The sequence below is a fragment of the Myotis myotis genome, unplaced genomic scaffold (assembly GCF_014108235.1).
Source record: "Myotis myotis isolate mMyoMyo1 unplaced genomic scaffold, mMyoMyo1.p scaffold_m19_p_6, whole genome shotgun sequence".
In the NCBI taxonomy this organism is placed as follows: domain Eukaryota; kingdom Metazoa; phylum Chordata; class Mammalia; order Chiroptera; family Vespertilionidae; genus Myotis; species Myotis myotis.
In genome coordinates this window covers 76,903,731-76,928,297 of record NW_023416368.1, presented here as the reverse complement: position 1 = coordinate 76,928,297, position 24,567 = coordinate 76,903,731, and the positions used below count along the sequence as shown (strand labels likewise).

Genomic DNA, 24,567 nt, shown 5'->3' with positions numbered 1-24,567 from the left:
CAATGATTCACTGAGAGCAGCTTCCAGTCCTGAAAGTTACATTCACGGTAAGCACCCTATACAGGTGTACCATTTTTTATCTTTTATACCACACTTTTTACTGTACCTTTTCTATGTTTAATCACACAGATACTTACGATTGTGCTATAGTATTTACTGCATGAACACGTACAGACTTGTAGCCTAGCAGCAATAGGCTACACGTGTAGTAGGCTATACTGCCTAGGTTTATGTAAGTTCACGGTATGATGTTTGCCTAGTGATGCATTTCTCAGAACACATCCCCATCATTAAATGACACATGACTGTATAAGCAAAGATAGAAAAACAGCAAATACTTGGTTTGGCTGGAGTGTGAAATATGTGAGGGGAAAAGGAGTTATGTAGTCAGATCAAAGATGCTTAATGCCAGCTTAAGAAGTCTGGACTTAACTGTATAGCCAAGGTGAGGGTGTCATGAAGTATCTAAGCTTTTAGAAAGTTTAATCTGGCAAGAGAGTATAAGATGAATATAAAACAGGCTGACCAGACTCTATGAATACAAACAAGTTTAACCCCAAGTCCCTTGATTCTGAGTGCTGGAGGTGGTCAACCACGGAGGAAAATACTTTACTCGGTGACACAAATGGAGAATGTTTAGCAAAGCTCACAGCAAGGAAAACCTCCTTCACTCCTCAGCAGCCTCTGCTACTGACTCACAAGAGTGAAGCTCTTACTTAGGCCCAGCTCCTTGTTCTGCTAAGTGAGCTGTCGCTGTGCAAGGCTGAGGAGGAGAGAAGAAGGATTCTGTGTCATGACTCTTCTCTGTTTCTGTTTTCTCTAAAACTAGTGGAGATTAAGAAAAAAGAGGCTGGGCCAAGAATAAAGAGTCTAAAGCTCTTTTAATAAAGTCACATCTGCTAGCCAGGGGCATGGAAATGGGACAAGAACACGTGAAAGAGGCTGCAACAAACAAGAAAAGAGAATACAATAGTTTTAGTTTGTATTATTTTTATGTCAATAAAATAGATAAGCACCAAGCCCAGTATTACAGGCCCTACCTGAAACATTTATCACCAATTGTTCTCAACTCTCTCTGCACATTAGAATCACCTGGAGAGCATGTCAAGCATACAGACACTCACAGATTGCCCCAAATTAAATAAGATTCTCTGGGGGGCCGAAACCGGTTTGGCTCAGTGGATAGAGCGTCAGCCTGGAGACTGAAAGGTCCCAGGTTCGATTCCGGTCAAGGGCATGTACCTGGGTTGCGGGCACATCCCCAGTGGGAGATGTGCAGGAGGCAGCTGATCGATGTTTCTCTCTCATCGATGTTTCTAACTCTCTATCTCTCTCCCTTCCTCTCTGTAAAAAATCAATAAAATATATTTAAAAAAAAAAAAAAAAAAAAGATTCTCTGGGGGATAAACAACTGATTTGATACGTTCACAATTTATAGGGAGAACAAAATAAGAGAAGACAAGAAGGAAAAGCAGGAGTGATTTGGAGACTTGAGTCCTAGTATCTAATGGCAAATAGTGGAAACAAAGACATCAAACAACATAAAAATAAAGCTGTGAGAGACGTTTCTTGCTTAGCTATTAACACATCCTGATTTCTGAAAGTCTCTCTACAAATAACCATAAAGGTAGGCAAGTATAGACAACTTACTATTCAAGGTAAGAAAAACAAGCCTGGCCGGCATGGCTCAGTGGTTGAGTGTAGACCTATGAACCAGGAGGTCACAGTTCGATTCCCGGTCAGGGCACATGCCCGGGGTATGGGCTTGATCCCCAGTGGGGGGGTGTGCCGGAGGCAGCTGATTAATGATTCTATCTCATCATTGATGTTTCTATCTCTTTCTCCCTTCCTCTCTGAAACTAATAAAAATATATAAAACGAAAAGAAAAACAAGGTAAAAGAATTAGGGTCATATACATTAGAGCGGTGGGGAGATTACTTTTTAGTTCTTTGGTAGGTAGCAGAAATGCCATCTTAAAGAACAAAACAGGGCAAAGGCATATTACATGGCAGTCCTTTCACTCAAGCCAAAGTCAGGAATATTTTCTCTAAAATGTAATCCATTTCAGACACAGGGAAATCATTGCTAATTCTGAAAGCACCTCTATGAAAACTGACCTTGAATGCTATTGGCCTTCACAAGTTGGGCACAGTCCATCAATACGTCCTTTGGAATGTCTTCTATGTTCTCCCCCTGAAACACAAAAATAAACCAAATGGTCTACTACGTTGTTACTGATCGTTACTGGAGCACTCACTAGGCTTTGCTGACTTATCAGGAACAATTTTATTAAAAGCAGAGGCTCTTCAACTGTATTTCAGAACACTGAAAACTGAAGCCTGTTACAGGAATGTTTATTTAAACTGAGAGAAGGCAGTGATATAGAAAATATTGATAGATGATAAGTAAAAAAATACAAACACAGGGTATGATAGAAAACTACCAAAATATTAAGTAACTATGCCTGAGTAATTTCTCTTTCTTCTTCTCATTCTTACCTCTAGAAAGGTTGGGGAAATGGTGTCTATTTTTGACAACTAGATGTCTCCTTAGCTGAGGTCCCTACAACCTTTCTCTCAAAGAGACACCTTATAGTTCTGGAACTCAAACATCTAGTAGGTCATCTATCCTCAGCCTTAATCAGGAAGCAGCCTCTTGATGTGTTAAATAAAACCATTCACTATAAGGAAGAAATAATATTGATTCTCTTCTCTACAGATAATGTATCAAAGTCAAAGCTGAATAAGCAAAGCCATTTCAGAAGAAAAATGTTTCAGAGGCAAGAGCAAATGGAAATCAGCCCAGTATTGACTCCTAGTAGGCATGGGATTACAGAAGCAGTTCTGTCTGGGATTGAAATGTTCTAGCGACATAAATACTTGAGATAAATTAAGTGTATTCCATTATGTTTCTACACATTTCCTTTATATTAAATGTTTTAAGTGGGACTCTCTCAAATATATAAATTTTGACACAACACCAAGTGATTTAAGTGTGTCACTACTTTAATGATGTATCTCATCCTGTGCAATTCCCTGACCACACAGAGGATTCTGAACTTAACATCTTGATTACAGAATGTCATCATTATGGATATCAACCATTATACTAGGCCTGTGGTCGGCAAACTGCGGCTCGCGAGCCACATGCGGCTCTTTGGCCCCTTGAGTGTGGCTCTTCCTAAGCCTTAGGAGTACTCTAATTAAGTTAATAACAATGTACCTACCTATATAGTTTAAGTTTAAAAAATCTGGCTCTCAAAAGAAATTTCAATCGTTGTACTGTTGATATTTGGCTCTATTGACTAATGAGTCTGTAGACCACTGTACTAGGTATAATATAGCAACAGTGATGCCTTCAGGGGCTTCTACAATACACAGGAGCTGATGGACTCTATGCTAAATAAATCAAAAAGAAAATTGAAAAACAATAGCTACCAGTTTCTGAGTACCCACTACATGCCAGGTATTACGTAGTCATACAAAATGGATAGTATTACCCTCATTTTACCAATGAAGAAAATGGAGCTTAGTGAGGTTAACTGGGCCAAAGTCCCACATATCTAGTTAAGTGGCAGAACTGAGAGATAAACCCAGAACTAGAACCAGCTCTAAGAATTGGCCTAGAATATGATGCCTGTGGAGTTCTTGTGGAAACATTTGTTTCTTGGCCTTGATGTCAGCCTATATCCTAATATCCCTTCTTACTACCTGTGGCTGTCACTAATCCTGGAGCAATCTCCACTTCTGTTTTGCAACTTCTAATATAATATGAGCAGAAAAACAAGCCTCACTCAACTTAGCATTATTCATAAAGTCAGAGTAAACAAATTGAGTGGCGCGTCTAAGGTACTCTCAAGAGGTAAAGATCAGAATTTAAACCGTGGGCTTTGTGCCATCTATGTTAATATGATAAGAAACCTACATAAGCGAGATTTTTCTATGGGTTTTTAAAAATAAAAGAAGCCTAGGAAAGAGCACAGCTGAATATCTATGATCTTCAAGGTTTGGGTTGAATTCAACTGAATTCAGTAAAATAAATAAATAAATAACACCTACAATGCTTAGCATGTGCCAGGCATTATTCTAAGTACTTCAGATAGACAAGCTCATCTAATCTTCACAATTCTATCCTATATAATAAAGAGGTAATATGCAAATTAACCCTCACACCCTCACAAGATGGCTGCCTACAACCAGGCCAGCAGGGGGGTTAGTGAGGGGCAACCAAACGACTGAAGAAGCAGGCTGCATGGGGCGACTAGGCTGGCAGGGGGGGTTAGTGAGGGACGACCAAACGACTGAACAAGCAGGCTGCGTGGAGCACCTAGGCCGCAGGGGGTTAGTGAGGGACGACCAAATGACTGAACTAGCAGGCTGCGTGGAGCAACCAGGTCAGTGAGGGACGACCAAACAACTGAACTAGCAGGCTGTGTGTGGCAACCAGGCTGGCAGAGGGGTCAGTTGAGGGTGACCAAGCTGGCAGGGGGGTGCAGTAAGGGGTGAAAGGCCGGCAGAGGGGGGTAGTTGGGGGTGACCAGGCCGGCAGGGGGGGCCTAAACCAGCAGTCAGACATCCCCCGAGGGGTCCCGAATTGGAGAGGGTGCAGGCTGGGCTGAGGGGACCACCCCCCCCTGCACGATTTTCGTGCACCGGACCTCTAGTCCTATATAATAAAAGGGTAATTATGCAAACTGACTGAACGGCAGAATGATCAGTTGCTATGACATGCACTGACCACCAGGGGTCAGATGCTTAACGCAAGAACTGCCCCCTGGTGGTCAGTGTGCTCCCACAGGGGGAGTGCCACTCAACCAGAAGCCAGGCTCACTGCTGGAGAGCACAGAAACGGTGGCGGGAGCCTCTCCCACCTCCGTGGCAGCACCAAGGATGTCCGACTGCCTAAACCAGCGGTTCTCAACCTGTGGGTCGTGACCCCTTTGGGGGTCAAACGACCCTTTCACAGGGGTTGCCTAAGACCATCAGAAAACACATAATATAATTACATATTGTTTTTGTGATTAATCACGATGCTTTAATTATGTTCAATCTGTAACAATGAAAATACATCCTGCATATCAGATATTTACATTATAATTCATAACAGTAGCAAAATTACAGTTATGAAGTAGCAACGAAAATAACTTTATGGTTGGGGGTCACCACAACATGAGGAACTGTATTAAAGGGTCACGGCATTAGGAAGGTTGAGAACCACTGACCTAAACCGTCAGCTGGACATCCCTCGAGGGCTTCTGGACTGCGAGAGGGCGCAGGCTGAGCTGAGGGACTCCCCAACCCCCCACCAAGTGCATGAATCTCGTGCACCAGGCCTCTAGTGACCCAATAAAATCAGTACTGTTAGCTCCCCTTTACAAATGATGAAATGAGCACAGTTAAATAATTTGCTTAGAGTCACAGCAAGCAGCAGAGATAGGATTCAAACCTAGAGTCTGAGCTCAGAACCACTTAGTCCTATTGCATTTCCAACACTTACTTGGTTCCTACTAGGTACAAAGGTCTATGTCATTTACTGCAGATCAACCAGGTAAGAGTTTCTGAAAGAGCACATATTTTTATTGAGCACAATATGTGTTTCTAAACAAAAATAACATTAAAACTTCTATTCAAACAAGTAAAAACTGGTGGTAATGCAAACTTGGGATAACCACCATTATTTCCATTTTTTAACACAGCAGAACCCAAAGGAAAAACTTTCATGTGAACCAAAAGGAACCTTGGTAACACCACACTCTATTTTTTCTAAACTAAAACTTAAAATAGTTCCAAAATGGCAAGAAGTGGCTTAGAATTCAGAATTTTGTTCCAGCACAGAGTTCACAATCTTCCTCTCTTCCTTTACAATATAGTTTTCAAAAACAAGAGTATAAGTAAAGATGAGGTACAATGTTTAACCTTGCTAGAAAATTAAATGAATATTATAACTATAATGAAATAGCATCACGTATTTGGTTGCTTTTTTTTAAGTTACAAAATTCCCAAAAGTGTTGGGAAAACCTGTATTTATGTGATAGCATTTTAAATTAGCACAATACTTTCAGAGAGCAATCTGGCACAAAAGGAGTTACCGAACTATTTATATCTTTGACCCAATAATTGTATTTCTGATAATTACTCTAAAAAATAATTCAAAAGAAAAAACAGAAAGCAGTTCATAAAAAATATTTCTTGCCTTGGCCAGTGTGGCTCAGTTGGTTAGAGTGTCCTCCCATACAATCAATGAAAGGTGGCACGCTCAAGTCCCCGTCAGGGCACATACCCAGGTTGTGGGTTCGATCCCCATCAGAGCATGTACAGGAGGCAATCGATCGATGTTTCTCTCACATCGATGTTTCTCTCTGCCTTTCCTCTCTCTCTTGTTGGAGTCATAATGCTGAAAACTGTAAATAATCTAAATTTTGACATAGAAGCTTTCATATTAATTGTGGCATACTGCCAACTCAAAGCAGTCAGTCAAAAAAAGAATGAAAATAACACAGTAACATGAAAAAGTTTATAGACTGTCACTTCAAAAGTAATACAATAGCCCTAGCTGTCTGGCTCAGCGGAAAGAGCATCAGCCTGGGGACTCAAGGGTCCCAGGTTCTATTGCGGTCAAGGGCATGTACTTAGGTTGCAGGTTTGATCACCAGACCTGGTTGGGATATGTGCGAAGGCAACCAATCAATGTGTCCCTCTCACATCAATGTTTCTCTCTCTGTCTCTCTCCCTTCCACTCTCTGTAAAAACCAATGGAAAAATATTCTCAGGTGAGGATTAAAAAAAAACAAAAAACACAAAAACTTTAAAGCAGCAGTCGCCAACTGGTGGTCCTCGAGGTCCAAAAGGTTGGCGACCGCTGCTTTAAAGCCCTTACATAACAACTTAAAAAAAAAAGAGAGAGAGAGAGAGTAATACAATCAACCAGGCAATGCCAGGATGGAAGGTCAACTGAGACAAAAGAATCTAATTGTATTACAAGCTTATGACAAAACATCACTGAAGGGGATTGTGGGGGTGGGGAGAGGGAGCTTATAAGTAACTTTGGAAAACTGTTTTGACTAGAAACTATAAGGCGAAAAAACAAAAACAACTGCACGTAAACACTGTACTTTAGTTGATATAGGTGTTTCGTATGGGAGTATGGGTTAACAAATCTGAAACCATTTACACATATATTGAAGTCAAATAAATATGCAAATAAAAGGTGGATGGTGGGAGCTAGGGTTCTCACGGTCTGAGAAGGATCTTACAGATAAGCAAGGAGGAAAAGCAAGAATGGCCCATGTAGTAATGGATTGGACAGAGAATGGTATGAGCTCCTATTTAGCTAAACGTGGACACAGGAAGAGATACAGAAACAATTGTTCATGAGTGTATATATGAATTAGTATAAATACATGTATTTCCTAGCTCTGTCAAGTGAGAGGGCCTTTCTGTTATTCTTCCCTCCAAACCCATAACTCCAGTCTATTCATGACAAAAACATCAGATAAACCCAATATAAAATACTTGACCAATACTTCTCAAACTGCCAAGGTCATGAAAAACAGGGAAAGACTGAGAAACTGTCACAGACCAAAGACTAGGCAGACATGACAACTAAATGCACTGTGGGACCCTGGATTAGATCCTGGAATAGAAAGAGAACGTTAATGGAAAAAATGAGGAAATCAAATAGAGTCTGTATTTTAGTTAATAATAATGTACCATTGTTGGTTTCCAAGTTATGGCAAATCTACTGTGGTAGTGTACGATGCTAACATTGAGGGAAACTGGATGTACCCACTCTTTGTAAATCTAAAATCATCCCAAAATAAAACATTTTAAAGAGCAATACACATAACAAGTATATATACACCCTATGACTCAACTATATAAAATATAACATATGGATGTAAAGACAAATTGGAAGAATAGTGGTTTTACGTTACTAGGGAACATTAACATCTTCCTTTACTACTATAATGGTGCTTTAACCCCCCAAACCCCTGATAACTGGGAACAGCTGCCCTTGGTGATGCAGGAAAATCACGAGCCTGAGAAAAAAGAACCACGGCGTGATCTCCACTGGAGAAGATAGGAAGTCCAGTAGTGTCAATGGAAATGAAAGGGAGAGAAAGCAGAGGTGACAGAGAACACACCTGAACTGACAGAATAGAGCGGTGCTTCTAGCTGGGAAATAGCACTGAAAATCACCGGAATGTCCCTTAGTGATTCTCTGCGTCCGGGGAAGACATCTCTTTATTTGCTAATTTTCACACTTTTGCACATATTTATTACTTTAAGCAATTTAATTGCATACAAAAGGATAGAGGACAAGATATGATGCTCATCACTAAAGAAAAAGTCATGAATCCATGTTTAAATCCAATTACCTTATGTAATCGAAGGTATACATGAGCCGAAGAGAGTTTGTCCACATGAAACCTACAAAGAATGAAAACCACTTTTAGCAAGATATACCAGACAACCATCTCCGTGGGCCACCTGCATTTAAAGCATTCCAATCCAGGAAGTATTAACTCAGTGCCTACCACATGCTAAGCAACATGGGGAATATAAAACACAGTCACGGCCTCCACAGGCCTCACCATCAACTGGGAGAGGTAAGATAAACTTTATGAAAAGTTCTACAGCTGTGTGAGACTAAGGGCCAAGATGAGTACTAGAGACAATAAACGTTACATGCCGGGGGACGGGTGCTTTTTCAAGTGAGAAAGTGCTACCAGTGACAAAAGGCTTCACTGGCAGACCGAGATCTGGTAGGTCCCTGACTGAAGCACAGGACTTAGAGAAAGCAGGGCAAGGAATTTCAGTTAAGAAGAGAAGAGAATAAAATTAGTTAGCGAGATGCCAATGCTGCAAGCCTTGGGAGACTGTAGGACCAATGACAGAAACACCTTACAGTAGGAGAAGGCACCAATTTAGAGTAAAAGATGAGGAGTTTGGTGTGGGACATCCTGAGTTTCAAGCAATGGCAAAACAACCCAAAGAGAATGTCAAGCAGAGCTGGAAGAATCAGGCGAGGAATGAAGACAGTAAACAGACACATCATAAAATGGGACAGTCCAAGAATTCACCCAGCCTTATATCTGGCAATGGCACTACTACCAGTATCCGTCTCCTAGGAGAACATGGTGATTGCCCTTATGACACTGTCCCAAAAAAATCCAAATGCCCTCCCACCCCAACGTCCTAAATTTATCTTCCATTACGGCTCTATCATCCACCAATTTAATTACATCTTTTAAAATATACTTTCTTTTTCACCTGGTTGGACATTTTGGGATATTACGTTTTTCATATTTACAATTCACCAAATGAGGTTGACATTCTCTCTTCCAACACCCAGTGATGTCCCAGAATCCTAGCATCACATGATTGTCACTCTGTGATTCTGTTAACTTTAGTCATCTCCTCCTTAGTCCTTGCCTTTCCAGACTGAAGAATGTACAATAAAACCCTAAGGAGGCACCATTACATACCATGATATACTTCTCTAGACATTTTCTTAGCATTAATGTATTTTTTCAGAAGTGAAATGTTCACACTGTGTGATTCTATATAAAGGTTAAGATTATGCTGTTTCTAATGTCCTCTTTAAAGAGGTTAAGCATCTTGCTAGTTACTTTGGATACAGAAAAATATTACACATTTTGGCAGCCTATGACAAAGCTAGATTTTATTCTTAACCATTACTGATAGCAAGAAGTGAGTATAAAAAACGTCTTGATTTTTTTCCAACTGGTTCATTAACTCATTTGCATTTCCATGTAAAAGATTCCTACAGATTGTCATCTCCAGTTTGGCATTCCCCTCCTTCTGAAAAATTTCTTTTTTGTGTGTGTGCAAATCTAGAAATTACATATCTCATTACCCTCTTTCAGGATCTTAGGAAAATACCCCATTAATAAGCAAGCTCAACTGAGGAGTAACTCCTCCCATTCCAACTTGTTTTAAACCATTTCTCTATTTACAACAACTCTCCTATATACCCATAATAGCTCAACTGTATTCTGATTTTCCTTAAAGGCCCCTGATGTGAAATCTGACAAAAAGAAAAACACAAACAATTCAATATACTCACTAGTATTTCCAGAGATCTAACATACACTATTTCTATTTTCCTTTGTTTAAAGATTAATTAGTTCCATTCCCATTTAGTCCTAGGAAAATCCTTTGCTAAAGGCACCTCAGAGGTTTCCTGGTATACACTCAGATGTTGACTTTCAGAGGTAAAGCCTCAGAGTGAGGCAGTGAACCAGGAAAACCTGCCCTGGAGTGCAGATCACTACATCCTTCTTAGCAGGCCCAAGAATGTCTCCAGGATTGACAGTTTATATACCAGAACAGGTCTTACATTTAGGGTTCTTCCAGCTCACAGCAGACTCAAATAGCTTCTGAAAGTAAGTCAATCACTTTCAACAATAGTCATTAATCGCAAGACTATTAAAGAGTGTCAAAAGGGTCAAGGATGTCTACGTATCAGCAGACACCAGTTTGGCTCAGTAGTATTCCGGGAGATAGTCAACGTTAACAAAATGGAAAACCCAAGACATAATACATGGGTGTACATTGTAAATGGAAAATTTATTTTCCACTTCTTAAACTGTTTCTTAAATGCCAGGTAAAAGGTTATGGCAAATTACTCCCATGGTGCATCTGAATATATGCAAACATTTCTGCCTCAAACCTGACATGTTAAAAATTTGCAAAACGGCCCTAGCAGGTTTGGCTTAGTGGATAGAGAATTGACCTGTGGACTGAAGGGTCCCGGGTTCAATTCCGGTCAAGGGCATAAGCCCGGGTTACAAGCTCAATGCCCAGTAGGGGGCATGCAGGAGGCAGCCAACCAATGATTCTCTCTCATCATTGATGTGTCTATCTCTCTCTTACTCTCCTTTCCTCTCTGAAATCAATAAAAACATATTTTTTAAAAATTTACAAAAGGTAACTACATTAACAGGTGTAGCCATTCTTATCCCCCTTGATAGAGTCTGGAAATCTTTGGGCTTTAAGGACAACTGAAACAATCCAGCTGGGGGTGACAGGTGCTCAAAATGGAGATAACCAGAATGCAATTATTGTGAAAAACGTCCAGTGGAGATCACTTCCACACAGGCAGAGAGCTAGTCAATTAGGAAGTCAACAAACAGTCACTGAACCTCTGTGCCAGGTCTTATGCTAGGTACTGGGAATCTAGTAGTTAACAAAGCAGATCATTGTCTTCATGGGGCTTACAATCAAGGGTCCTAGGAAGGTAGGCAGCACCCAACCCAGAAGCCCTCAGCAGTGCAAACTGTCCACCTGAGGTAAGGGAGTACCAAGCACTGTCTACCTCAATGACATATTTGCGTTCAGAAAATGGGCCACTGTGCTGGGACAGGGGGCAGATAAAGACTGTAAAATTCCTCAGGTTTCTAGTGCCTCTTGGTTCCTGGCATGCAGACTTTAGAGAAGGCAGACAGTGGAAAGCATTTCCACTGGGGTCATGAATTAGCCCCTTCATAAAGGGGCAGGAGCGGAGGCGCCCTTCAGCAGGAGCATAGAAAAAGTAAGCGAACTGAGTCTAGGGGTAGCTTCAGTTAGTCACTGTAATATTTTTCCTACTAAATGTTCAATGCTGTATACCTTATTGAAAATCAATCAACTCTTCTAAAAAGTGGCAGCCTTAACTCTGTCACTGTAGGGAATTAAGTGAAGGACCTGGGCCCACTTGAAGAAAAGAAGTCCAGGGAGAACCACAGCCACAGCTTGAGGAAGAAAGAAGTGACCTGTAGCCAAGAGTAGCAGCTTAGAGGGACAGAGAAGTTGTGATTTAGAACTACAGCTAACTGGGGGCCAGCAACAACCAGAGCAGATCTATCCAGTTTCTCTTAGCCTTAGTTTCCTTATCTGAAAAATGGGCATATCAGTAACTATTTCACAGGGTTGATGTGAAACTAAATGTATTAATGGAACTAAACATTTAACAGTATTTGGCATATAGTTAAGTGCTCAATTATGTTCATTATTACTATCATTAAAGTAATAGGATCCATGAGCTTATCTTCAGGGAGAGCATTTGGTAGGGGTGTTAGGAGCTGTAGAGACCATATCCCACTCTACAGGCAGAATGAGGCTCCAGGAGAGAGACATCAACAAGGTGTAATGTAACATGATGTAAGCAGAAGATGGAAAAACAGTTTTAATCATAGGAGTCAGGTGGCTGGCCAGGTCTAAGAAAATAAATAATGATCCACTGAAAGCAGAACCCAAATTGTTACTTACCAAATATCTTCAGGCCAGCCATACTTTATTAGATCCTCATCTACGAGAAATACGAGAGAACAAAGAAAAGGTAAAAAACGTCAAATGAAGAAATGCCAGTTTATAGATAATTGGAAAGGGAGAAATACCAATCCTTTCCACAACTTTGTTCTCCTCCCATAAAGAAGAAATGAGTAATTCAGAGAGTCTTTGATGCTTAGAAATGCTGTAAAAATAGTTTCTACAACTGGACAATTATAATTGTTATAATTTTTCATAATAATATTATAAAGTTCAAAGATATATTTGAAGATAATAAAACTGACAAATCAGAGCAGCTGAGAAGTTAGATAATGTCTTAGAACAAGCATGTCAAACTTGCGGCCCACAACGAATATTTTTGCAGCCCAGCAAATATAAATATAACACTATGTAAGAAACGTTTTAATAAAAATTTCGTAACTTAATTTTTACAATATCCTGTTACACATAATTTTATTAATAACAAACTACAATGTTCACTAATGACTGATTACTATAATCGTGTTGCATTCATTTCCCTTACAGGCCTTACATGCAGGCACACCATTTCTCTCCACTAATTCCAGCAGTGGATATTTTAGCAGCTGAGTGCCACATCCTTAGTCTTGTACTGACTTGTTTGGTGTGCGCAACAGGAAATATTTTGCTTTCGGAGAACAAGAAAAATAGGTTCATTTGTGTTACGCTTATTAATTTGTGCAGTTATTCAGTGTCTGGTAAGTTAATGTTCAAGAAAAAATACTAATTTTTATTAAAATGTTCTATTATTTTATGTTAACAATTACTCATTTATTTCAGCCCTTTGTATTCAGCATGTCTCTATCGAAATAATCCTACGTTTCTACGACAACTGAAGCTTTTGTTTTTCTTGCGGCCCACATAACTTAAACCTTACTTGGCCTGTGTTAGCCTTTGAGCTTGACATGCTTACGTTAGAAAATTGAATCACTGTAATAATACTTAATACAGTGAACCTCAGTTCTTGAACTTAATTCGTACCGGAAGCCTGCTTAAGAAGCAATTTGTTCGAAAACCAAATCATTTTTTCCCACTAGAAATAATGTAAATTGAATTAGTCTGTTCCAGATCCCCAAATGATTCCGTTCTAACCTTTCTTATATACAGTACATGTCTAATGAACTTCTTAATCTATAAATAAACATACTTCTTTTCTTAAATTTATTGAACCACCCCCTACTAGCTTTAAAGGAATTTTTCTTATATCACTGCCTCCAAAATGCTATTACCAACTAACTGCTTTTTCTTTATCCAAATCAACAACAGTTTTTCTCTCCATTCAATTGCCCATACTAGCTGTTTCGTGAGCACTTTTACACCCTACCAACATTAGCACTCCCGATGGCCTCTTTATGTTTTAAAATTGTCCTAAAGGTAGATTTAGCCAGCAACAAAAGCATTCTCTCCTTGGGTGCCTGAGAGATGCCGCATGTGGCTCGCAAGCCGCAGTTTGCCGACCACTGCCCTAGCCGGTTTGGCTCCGTGGATAGAGCATTGGCCTGTGTACTGAAGGGTTCCAGGTTCGATTCCGGTCAAGGGCATGTACCTTGGTTGTGGGCACATTCTCAGTGGGGGTGTGCAGGAGGCAGCTGATCGATGTTTCTCTCTCATCAATGTTTCTAACTCTCTATCCCTCTCCCTTCTTCTCTGTAAAAAATCAATAAAATGTACATTTTTTAAAAAAATGTACCCAAGAAAGTATTATCTATCTAACTTCAATGGGGTATTTCTTTCCCAGAAAAGCAAAAGGATGATAAACCTTAAATGAGGGTACTCTTAGCAGCTGCAGGGACCATGAATTCTCTGAAGGGCCATCTACTAGCTTAAGTGGGAAGCTGAGCAAATGGCCAACAGGTAATGAAAAAATAAAGGGAAATCTAAAAACCTTTTCCTTTAGGCCAGTGGTTCTCAACCTTCCTAATGCCGCGACCCTTTAATACAGTTCCTCATGTTGTGGTGACCCCCAACCATAAAATTATTTTTGTTGCTACTTCTTAACTGTAATTTTGCTACTGTTATGAATCGTAATGTAAATATCTGATATGTAGGATGTATTTTCATTGTTACAAACTGAACATAATTAAAGCATAGTGATTAATCACAAAAACAATATGTAATTATATAAGTGTTTTCCGATGGTCTTAGGAGACCCCTGTGAAAGGGTCATTCGACCACCAAAAGGGTCGCGACCCACAGGTTGAGAACCCCTGCTTTAGGCAATGTTTGGCTCCCTGGTGACACCTACTGGCTTATAAAAGGAATATACCTGAAAGCTGTTAAGTGAAAGTAAATAATTCAATTAAAAATTCATTTATATTCCATCCAGCCTTTAGTCTGAAGTCATCAAAGCTATTTGAAATTAAGTGTGATGTGCTAGGAGCACTAGGATAGGGTGCTTTAAAAATGTTATACCTTTCTGCCCTGGCCTGTGTGGCTCAGTTGGTTGGGCATTGTTTGATTCTGGGTTAGGGCACAGATCCAGGTTTCAGCCTGATCCCTGGTGGGGGTGGGGGTGGGGAGGTGGCATGCAGGAGGTAGCCAATCAATGTTTCTCTCTCACATCAATGTTTCTTTCTCCCTCCCTCTCTCAAAAAAAAAATAATCAAAATAATAAAAATTTTTTATAAGAAATTTGACTCTATGCTTCCACTGCTTTTCTGCGCTGCAATGTATATATATTACACCTTTCTTACAAAGCAGACTAGAAAAGTTGATGCCTCCAAATGACTCCATGAATTTTTGGGGGGAAAGTGTTCTATACATACGTAGATTTTTTTTCCTACATATATTTTAGTGACAGTAAACATCACTCCAGTGGACTCTAGACAGAATCTAAATTTACATAAGTAGACATAAATTCTATATCCAGATTTCTATTTCTGTATTTAAATTCCTCTAAAGGACATTTAAAGGATTCCACACCAAAGAAAACAGGCTAAATAAAGGCTTCCACAATCTAACCCATCCTAATCTACTCCTCCATAAAGCTTTCTCAGTTGGCCCAACTCACATTTACTCTCTGCCCCCTCCACTTCGACAGTATTTGCTATTAATGTATTTTGCCCATACTTTTTCATAGACTTTTTTTATTTTTTTAAGCATTTTGAAGTTCACAGCAAAACTGACCCATACTTGTTTTAGTATGTGCCTCTACCTGAATACTATGAAGACACAGACTAAATCTTCCTCTTTGGATACTCACAGAGGCTGACACAAATAGACACAGCAGAGAGTAAACTAAAATGGGAGGAATAAGAGACGTGGGGAATGTTACTGGCACAGCTTCTTCAGGTCAGTCAGCACCACAGGCAGCCCATCAGTGGGAGCCAGAACCAAGGCAGCTCTTCATTCTAAGAGATTCGCCCCGTCCCAGCCCCGAACTGCAGTGCAAACCTGCACAGCCACACCTAGCAGCTCTGCTTTAGGTGCTTCTCAGTAACCTCAGTCTTGGGATTGCACACTGGCTAACAGAAAGAAAAGTAGATTTGGTCAGGTTTGGACCCATAGCTACTGTAGCTATAACCATGGCTCTTATAACTGTGTCTTATTTCTATGTAATACAGGAAGGTAGCATGCCCTCTTCAGCTTACATTCATCAGGAGGATGCTATGAAAAAAGACACAAATGACCAATGACAATTTATGGGTTGCTAGGAGAAATATAAACTCTAGAATTGATATACAGTGGAACTTTGGTTCCTGAATTTAATTTGTTCTGGAAGGCTGTTCAAAAATCGATTTGATAGAAAACCAAATCATTTTTCCCCATTAGAAATAATGTAAGTTAAATTAATCCATTCTAGCAACAAAAGCAAAACACACCAAAATATTCACTGTACAATTTCCTGAGATGTTAACAATGTGAGGTTTAACAGTAAACTGACCCATACTCATGCATTTTCTCCTTTGTCACCTGAGAGATGACTGATCATACAGGTATCAGCATGAAAGGGTTCTCAGGTCAAGAACCGAAGTTTTGTTTGACAACCGAGACATTTTTCTGGGAACAACTTGGTCAAGAACAGAATCGTTCCAAATGGAAGACATTTGAGAACCGAGATTTGACTGTATTGCAAACAGCTTCTCCATTAAGTCACACCCAGAGTCAATGTCATAAATTCATTATAAAGAAAAACTGTTTATAAATGAGTTACATTATTCTGTTTTGCTTTTTTCTCTTGGCTAGGATGTGACAGTCTTGCTTTATACTGATTCTGCTTTATAGCAACCAGTATTATAGCAAAGTTCTAAACTGTTTATATAGATCTGATTTATAACTAGATTTATATAACAATTACCTATCACATTATATATCATATATGCTATATATTATACACATGTCATATTTTAAATATAAATAAATATACATATACTAACTACAGGGTCCCCCAAAAATGCATACACACTTTGAATAATTATTAATTCCAATGGGTTAAATCTGAAAAGATACATTAATTGAGCTATCCCAGAAAAGTGTGTATACATTTTGGGGGGATACCCTGTATATAGTTACATCACTGCTCTTTGACATCTTTTAATTTCTGGCCTTATTTATTTCATTAATGTAAAATGTCTCATACTGAAGAATGTTATACTTGCCTCTTTTAAAGGATCAAGTTTAAACTGTTGTCAGTTTCAAACTGCACCTAGAACAGACACTGATGGTTTTAGAAAGGAAACAGAAAGCAATGCCTGGAGGTTAAAGAAAGGGGATTGTAGTGAGTTAGCCAGCTCTCAGACTGCTAAGAAAAGCCACCATCCCTGAGCGTCCCCGTGGAGGGAGGAGGCAGCTTTGAGGAACTAAAGAAGCTCCAGCGATGGCAACTGCTACTTACTGAGTGCCCACTGTGGCTCAGATACTTTACTCAGGCTCTTTCATTAATCCTCACAACCCTGCAAGGTAGATACCATCCCTTGATCATCTTCTTACAGCTAACAAATCTGAGGTTCAAAGCGGTTAAGTAACTATAGCTAGTTTGCTAGAACACTGGAATTGTAACCCAAATTGGCTTGATTTAAGAGCTATCTTTTCCAAATCACACTACCCTGAGAGATAAGCAGCTGTGTTCTTTAAGCCTAAAGAAGAGTGATTCTGGCATTTTTCTCTGGAGCTCTTATTGCCTTTCTTTTCTCCCTCACTTCTGTGTCCTGTACCCTGAGGGTCAGTGCTGTGGATTCACTGCTCTCTGGGTCAAGAAAGCTAAATTTCACTTTCATCTCCCTCCTGCAGTCAAGAAGGTTATCCCCTCAGGCAATGTTTTTCTTTTTAAGATTTTAGTTCAAATTCATGAGTGAGTCAAAAAAATAATCTAACAGGCTGAGTGTAGCTTTTAGAACATAAAAAAACTGAAATTAGAGGGCACAGCAAATGATATGGATATTTTTTGTAAATTTTTGTTTCAGTTACGTAAGTGTGTACACCATTTAGTTATATGATTGTGTATGGTATGAAATAATGTATTTGATTCTGAAAAGAATGGTCAACCAAGTTAGATAAAAACTGTTAACATTTCATGACTTAAGAGCCATCTTCGGGGGATAGGGCCTGGGTGAAGGTGGGCAAAGGGGGAGAAAATGGGGACATCTCTAACTCTTAACAATAAAAATACAGTTAAAGAAAAGCCATCTTCAGCCTCAGAAAACCAACAGATAGATTTCCACTAACCTTAAATGTGGTAAAAATGTGCAGAAAATGATCTTTTCAAAGTCCAAGTCACAGATTATTTTTATTTAATCTAAACTAGCAAAGGTTAACCTCTGAGTCATATCAACCTAAATCAAAACTCTTTGTAAAGTTTCTATTGAGCAAAAAGGTGGTCTAATTAGCTTAAATATTATCTAATATAACTAAATTTTAGGAAGGTTAATCCCTGAGAGTTCTTTATAATGGGTTAGTAGTAGTTGAAAACTCATATCCAACAAACCATTGGGGAAAAGCAATTAACACTTACCTTCTGGAAATTTCAAAATCAAATGCTTTTGAAAACTTACTTTCATATTTATCCTTTCCCATGTAAATAGTGTAAGCAGATGAGTTAACTAAGACAAAACAAAAATAAAAAGTGGTTAGATAACTTCATCACCAAAAGTGTTTCATGGGAAAAACAAGTGACAAATGCTTAGATTTGGGGTTGGCAAAAAACATGGCCCATAGGCCAAATCCAGCCCTGTTTTTAGATAGCCCTCAAGCTAAGAATGATTTTTATGTTTCAGCAGGTTGAAAAAAGCAAAACAAGAAAGAACAAGTTATAGATATGTGGCACACAAAGTCTAAAATATTTACTATTTGGCCCAAACAGAAAGTTTACTGACCCTTATTAAAAACTAGAGGCCCGGTACACAAATTCATGCTCCAGTGGGGTCCCTTGGCCTGCCCTGCAGGATTGGGCCAAAACCAGCTCTCCGACATTCCCTGAGGGGTCCCAGATTGGGAGGGCGCAGGCAAGACCAAGGGAGCCCACCGGTGTACAATAGGGGTCAGGGAGGGACCATGGGAGGGTTGCAGGGAATGTCCTGCCCATCTGGCTCAGTCCCAATCAGCCAAACCCCAGCAGCAAGCTAACCTACCAATCGGAGCATCTACCCCCTGGTAGTCAGTGCTCATCATAGTGACTGGTCGACCAGTCAACCGTCTGCCCCCTAGTGGTCAGTTCACATCACAGCAAGTGGTTGAGTGGCCTTAGCATATCATTAGCATACTACGCTTTGATTGATTGAATGGATGACCGGACACTTAGCATAGTAGACTTTTATTATATAGGATAGCTACTTTCCTTAATAGAGTTCAATGCAATTTTAGTTCAGTTCTTTGCTTTTGACTTCTTCAAAAGAATTAAAAACAAAAAAAACATAATACAATATCATCACCCCAATCACTTATATAGGTTCCTATACTTAGCCAAGTTTTATTTTTCATAATTCTAGTTAGCTAATATTAAATTATATTTCAGGTGTGCCACAAATTATAATGGGCTCCCTGTCCCACTAGGAAGAAACATGTCTCTTAAACTTGTGAAAGTGACATTGTAAAAGTCATGAAATGTTACTCTGAATTCTGATCACATATTAGAATCACCTAATGATGCCTCAGCTCCACCTAAGACTAACCAAATCCTAATCTCTGGGGGAAGGCACTGTTTTTGTTTGTTTTTTAAAGATCTCCAAGTGATTCTAGTGTGAAATCAGCATTAGGAACCATTATCCTAAATCAAACCAAATATCCAGGTATGGCTTACCTTAGGAATGACATTTATTTTGCTGAGCTAGTGTTTAAGGAGGGCATCCTCCATTTGGAGTAAAACAAAAAGTTAAGTTTTCTAATTGAAATCCTAACTGGATACTGGGTTTCCAAGCTAGTCTACCAAAATTTATTTGACCCCATTTGGGTCTAAACTCAATGAACAGTTACTGGGTTCTCAGTCTACAAAGCCTGACACACACGTGGCAAGGTTGGGCTAGGCAGTCTGTTGGCTGTCACTCGAGAACACAGAACTACCACATGCAAGTGGAGCTCTAAAGGCCAAAGAGCAGCATTCTTTCATTGTAAATTCTAAAATTCAGGATTACCTGTACTTTTAGTAATGAAACACTCCTTAAGTCATCAATCGTGGTTGCCTCTCCTGGGGAGAGAAAACTCCCAATTCCTTCAATTAGCAGTTATAATGACTACAATCCATAGTTACTTGAAAGTAATTGAGAGAAATATCTTGAAAGGAGAGAATGTTTGAATTGATTAGGTAACAGAAATACAGTACTTATCTACAACTGAGCACTATATTAGCTTGATAAGGCCTTAGTATGGCATATAGCAAATGCCAAAAGTACAGGAATAAAACTAAAAAGTGTTTGAGTTTCTCTGCACAACCTGGCAATATTATATGTGTGTACCTTGTTGATCCTATAATGTCACCGCTTGGAATATATCCTACTACAGTGGGGCCTTGACTTACTAGTGTCCCAACTAACAAGTTTTTTGAGATACCAGCTGTCTCTTAGCGGATTTTTAGCTTTGAGTTGACAGAGTAATTTGAGTTAACGAGCTCCTTAACGAGCTTGGTCTCAGAACAAATTAAACTCGTAAGTCAAGGCCCCACTCTAATTAAATACTCCATCAAGCAATGATGTTCTTTTTACAACTGAAACACTAATTAAGACTGGTTAAACACATTATAGTACATCCGTTAAAAAAAAATGCCATGTACCCATTAAAAAGAGAGGGCCACAGTATTTTTGTCTCTCTATATACAGTAATATTCAATTGGTAAAAAATATGTAGTTGAGTATGCATATACATATTTAAATATCTATTTTTAATATATACACCCATTTTCTTTATATGTACGGAAGGATATACAGCTTAGCAATAGTTACCTTAGTTTGCTCAGAGAATATACAGATGGTTTTTGCAATCAGAACAAAATTAATTTTAAAAATGATTAAAATAAAATAAAGCTGTCTTTGTGTTGGCCAAGCTATCTAACTTAAGCCAAGAGAATGACAGATGATTGTCTGGATGGTTGCCCTATAAAATGAGATGATTAAGAACATAACTGCTAGTACCCAAACTGAGGGGCACTTTACAAAACAATTCAACTAACAGTGTCATGAAAGACAGAGACTGAGCACATGCTCCAGATTAGAAGAGACTAAAGAGTAATGAATGACAACTGCGTGCGGCAATGATTTGTAATTTCCCTTTTTTATAAATACATTAGGACACTGATGAAAACTTAGTAAAGGCTGATTAGATAATAGTATTGCTGCAATGTTAACTTCCTAATTAAGAATGTCTTTTAATAAGAGAATGCCCTTAATTTAGGAAAAAAATACTTAAGTATTTAAGGGTAAATTGCAGCTTACTAACAAACTGTTCAGGAAAAAAAAAATTGTGCGTGTCTGTGTCTGTGGGGGGGTGGGGAAGGGAAGAGGAAAATTAAGATAAGGTAAATGTTAGAACTTGGTTAGAAAAGGTAAAATGTTAAGAATTTGAGGCCGAAACCGGTTTGGCTCAGTGGGTAGAGCGTCGGCCTGCGGACTGAGAGGTCCCAGGTTCGATTCCGGTCAAGGGCATGTACCTGGGTTGCGGGCATATCCCCAGTAGGAGATGTGCAGGAGGCAGCTGATCGATGATTCTCTCTCATCGATGTTTCTAACTCTCTATCTCTCTCCCTTCCTCTCTGTAAAAAATCAATAAAATATATATTAAAAAAAAAAAAAAGAATTTGAGGAATCTAAGAGTATAAAAGGAAATCTTTTATTATTCTTGTAACTTTTCTGAAAGACTGCAATTATGTCAAAACAGAAAATTAAAAATTAAAGAGCATAATTGCTGAGCAAGAAGCCTGAATTAAATTCCTCTCCATGTTAAAAGAAATAAAGGAAAAATAAACTGGATTATTTTATTATTCTCACTCAAATAAAAGAGTTGATTAGTATGGGAACGAATCATCTTGAGGAGACCTGATTCAGGGGTAGCAACCAACCCAACTTTAGAGGCTCTGTGATAATTTCATAATTTACAGAACAATTTATCCTAAGACAGATGCTATTAAAGGTACTAAAAGTACAAGTGGACTGAATGAGCAAAGTGCAGGTATTTTGTGGGTCCATAAAACATATGGTCTTGAATTTGATACTGGAAATATAATAAAGCTAATGCTTCCTTATGCCATTATGAGAAAGCATGAAAGAATAGAATTGAACAGATTTTAGTAAGAGATACCAATCTTAAAACAAAAGGAAAGACAAATACTTTCTACTGAGATTTTCTCCCCATTTTAAAAAAATGTTTTATGTGGAAACCACTTAGTTGAAAAGCTTGGCCGTCTATACGACGTCATTTCCTGAAGATTCTGCATTTCAAGTTGTTTTCTTCCCGTTTGGAATATGTAGTTTTACTCTTTCGCGGGAAAAGTTATAATTTTTCCATTAACTCTGCAATTTTAAAAGATTTGCTGCACAAAGGCAGTTTTATTATTTATAATCTTTTTCCAACAGAAAGCAATTCTGACATTATAATGGAAGCCAATGAGAAAAATATGATTCACAAATCTGCTGAAGCACTCTTGTTCTATTTAAGGGCACCTGTATATGTATGACTCGTGCTCAAAGAATTAGAATAGCTTTGAGGAGAATAAAGTAACCAGCATAAAAACACATTTAGTACCTGTATACCCTGCCTGTACTTTTTATTCCCTTTCGAACTTGAATAGATATCTGTGTTGTTGGAGACGTTCATGAGTGGAGAAGCTCCAAAGAGATGCTCAAGTGATCTTATGACAGAGGGAGCAAAACAGAACAGAGGAAGGATTGAAAATGCTCTCAGGGGCCTATAATGATTTTTTTTCCAGGCTAGTTTGAATTTTGTGTGTAGTGATTTTAATATGGGTACGACAAACCAATTCTACAGGGGCAGAGAAATAGCATATGGCACACCGTGGAAGTCTAACCTATTGTAATGAGAAAAATAATGGGATGTGACAGTGTAATTGAGTAGGTTGGGTCTGTGAGTTACAACTTCTCTGGACCTCAATGTTCTCATCTCTAAAGAGAAAAGTACAAAACGCCATGTACCCATTAAAAAAAAAAAGAGGGCCACAGAAACAGCATGGAGCTCACCTTTAACAAGCAAGCACAGTCAGCCGCAACAGCAAAGCGTGCTATTGTTAAGTAAAAAGATTACATTCATTTACCCAACAAGCCATCTACTGAGTAACTATTATGAGCCAGGCACAGACTATGCTAGGGAAACAGGAGAGGGAGATCTTGTCCCTGCCTTCCAGGCGTTTACACTCTAGCTGAGCAGACGCGTTTAATACCCCAAGTACAATGCCAAAGGCATACACGGAGGGCTAAGGGGGACCCCGAGGAGGTAGATCGAAGCAATGCCTGGGTGGGAGCTGGGGCGGGAAAGGCATTAGAAAAAGGTAAGCCAGAGCTGTCTGAAGGGTGAAGTAGTTAACTGGGCACTGATTTTAGCAGAGGGAACCCCATAAGCCGAGAAACGAAGTCTAGACACAGCACTGAATGCCAACAACAAATCAGAAACATCATCATAGGTCACTTTTCAAGGCCTGGGACATCAGTTCTGCCCAGCGAGAGGCTGTATTACCATCCTAGGGTCTTTCCACTGCTCTCCGTTGTATCCCAGACCCTGCAACCCTTTCCTAGAAGGTCAGGGCGTACTTGCCATAAGGCAGAGTTGCTGGCAAGTGCCTCCTATTTATTTTTTTTAAATCAAAGTGCATAATGACCAGGGCACAGCCAGACTAAAGGCAACGGGTAGTGGTGGTGGTAGTGGGTCTTGAAATGAGGTGTAAAGAAGCCCCCAATTCCAGGTAATGACGGGAGGTCATCCCGAGAACAGTCCGGGTGCGGAGACCGCAGGGGGTGCGGTGGGGGGGAGTCCCTCCGCGCCCCCCCGGCCCTGAGGAGGGGACACTCGGAGGGAGACCACAAGGATGAAGAGCACAGGGGACCGGGAGGGCGCGGGCAGAGGCAGCCAACGCGGAGGAGGCGCTTTCCAACGAGGTCCAAGATCCGCGACGGCCGGGGGTCCCGGCTTCGGGAACACCCCGTGCAGCAGGGGCCCCGGAGCTCGCGGCGCCCACTCACCGCTGCTGGTGAAGTAGAACACCATGGTCGCGGCGGCGCGGCGACTCCAGCGTGGAGCAGCACCACCCAGTTCTCGAAGCTCCGGATACCAGATGCCGAAGCCGCCGGTTCCCTGGAGCCTCTGCGCGCACTTCCGGTGGACGTTGGGTCGCGTCATAACGCAGGCTCGGGGCGCCATTTTTGATCCTGGCGCGGAGGAGGGCGTTGGGCGGGGCTGGGGTGCTTCCGGGCCCAGAGAATGGTGCCAGGGCAACTGGTGGTTGGGAAATATAGCGGGAAACGACATCTTTTATTTTCTTCTTCTTCTTTTAAATTGAATGTATTGGGGCAACGCTGGTTAATAAAATTATATGGGTTTCAGGTGTATAATTGCATAATATACATCATCTGTATATTGTACTATGTGCGCACCATCCCAAGTCAAGTCTCCATCACTGTGTATCCCCCCTATACCCTCTTTTACCGACCCCCAACCCTCTTGAAATGCCACCATCTTAAAAGAAAAATGTCATTAGCTGACTTTATTTTCAGAGCCCTCACCCAGTGGTCCGTTAAGTCCTGAGGCTTATCAATTGGTTTTATCTGCTTCCCCACCCCCATCCCCCGACCCCACGTGGGCTCCAAGAGGAGCAGAAACTGCCTT

General features: G+C 40.0%; 1 protein-coding gene across 10 annotated transcripts in view; it reads right to left on the bottom strand.

Moving 5' to 3' along the window:
- Positions 1-24,081, bottom strand: part of CCDC25 (coiled-coil domain containing 25) — a 48,244-nt gene extending 24,163 nt beyond the window's left edge. For 4 of the 10 annotated variants that reach the window (XR_004968221.1, XR_004968219.1, XR_004968220.1 and 1 more), the window contains exons 1-5: positions 23,925-24,077; positions 18,303-18,350; positions 12,274-12,313; positions 8,379-8,430; positions 2,119-2,194 (exon numbers count right to left, since the gene is read on the bottom strand). Coding sequence is in view for 6 of the 10 variants with exons in the window: in XM_036313210.1 (XP_036169103.1) it covers positions 2,119-2,194; positions 8,379-8,430; positions 12,274-12,313; positions 18,303-18,350; positions 23,925-23,949 (241 nt within the window). In the remaining 4 variants the exon portion in view is untranslated. Of the gene's footprint in view, positions 1-2,118; positions 2,195-8,378; positions 8,431-12,273; positions 12,314-18,262; positions 18,282-18,302; positions 18,351-19,877; positions 20,017-23,924 lie in introns of those variants that run through there. The other 6 variants (XR_004968222.1, XM_036313215.1, XM_036313212.1 and 3 more) reach the window with 5 other exon arrangements.
- Positions 24,082-24,567: the final 486 nt, after the last annotated feature.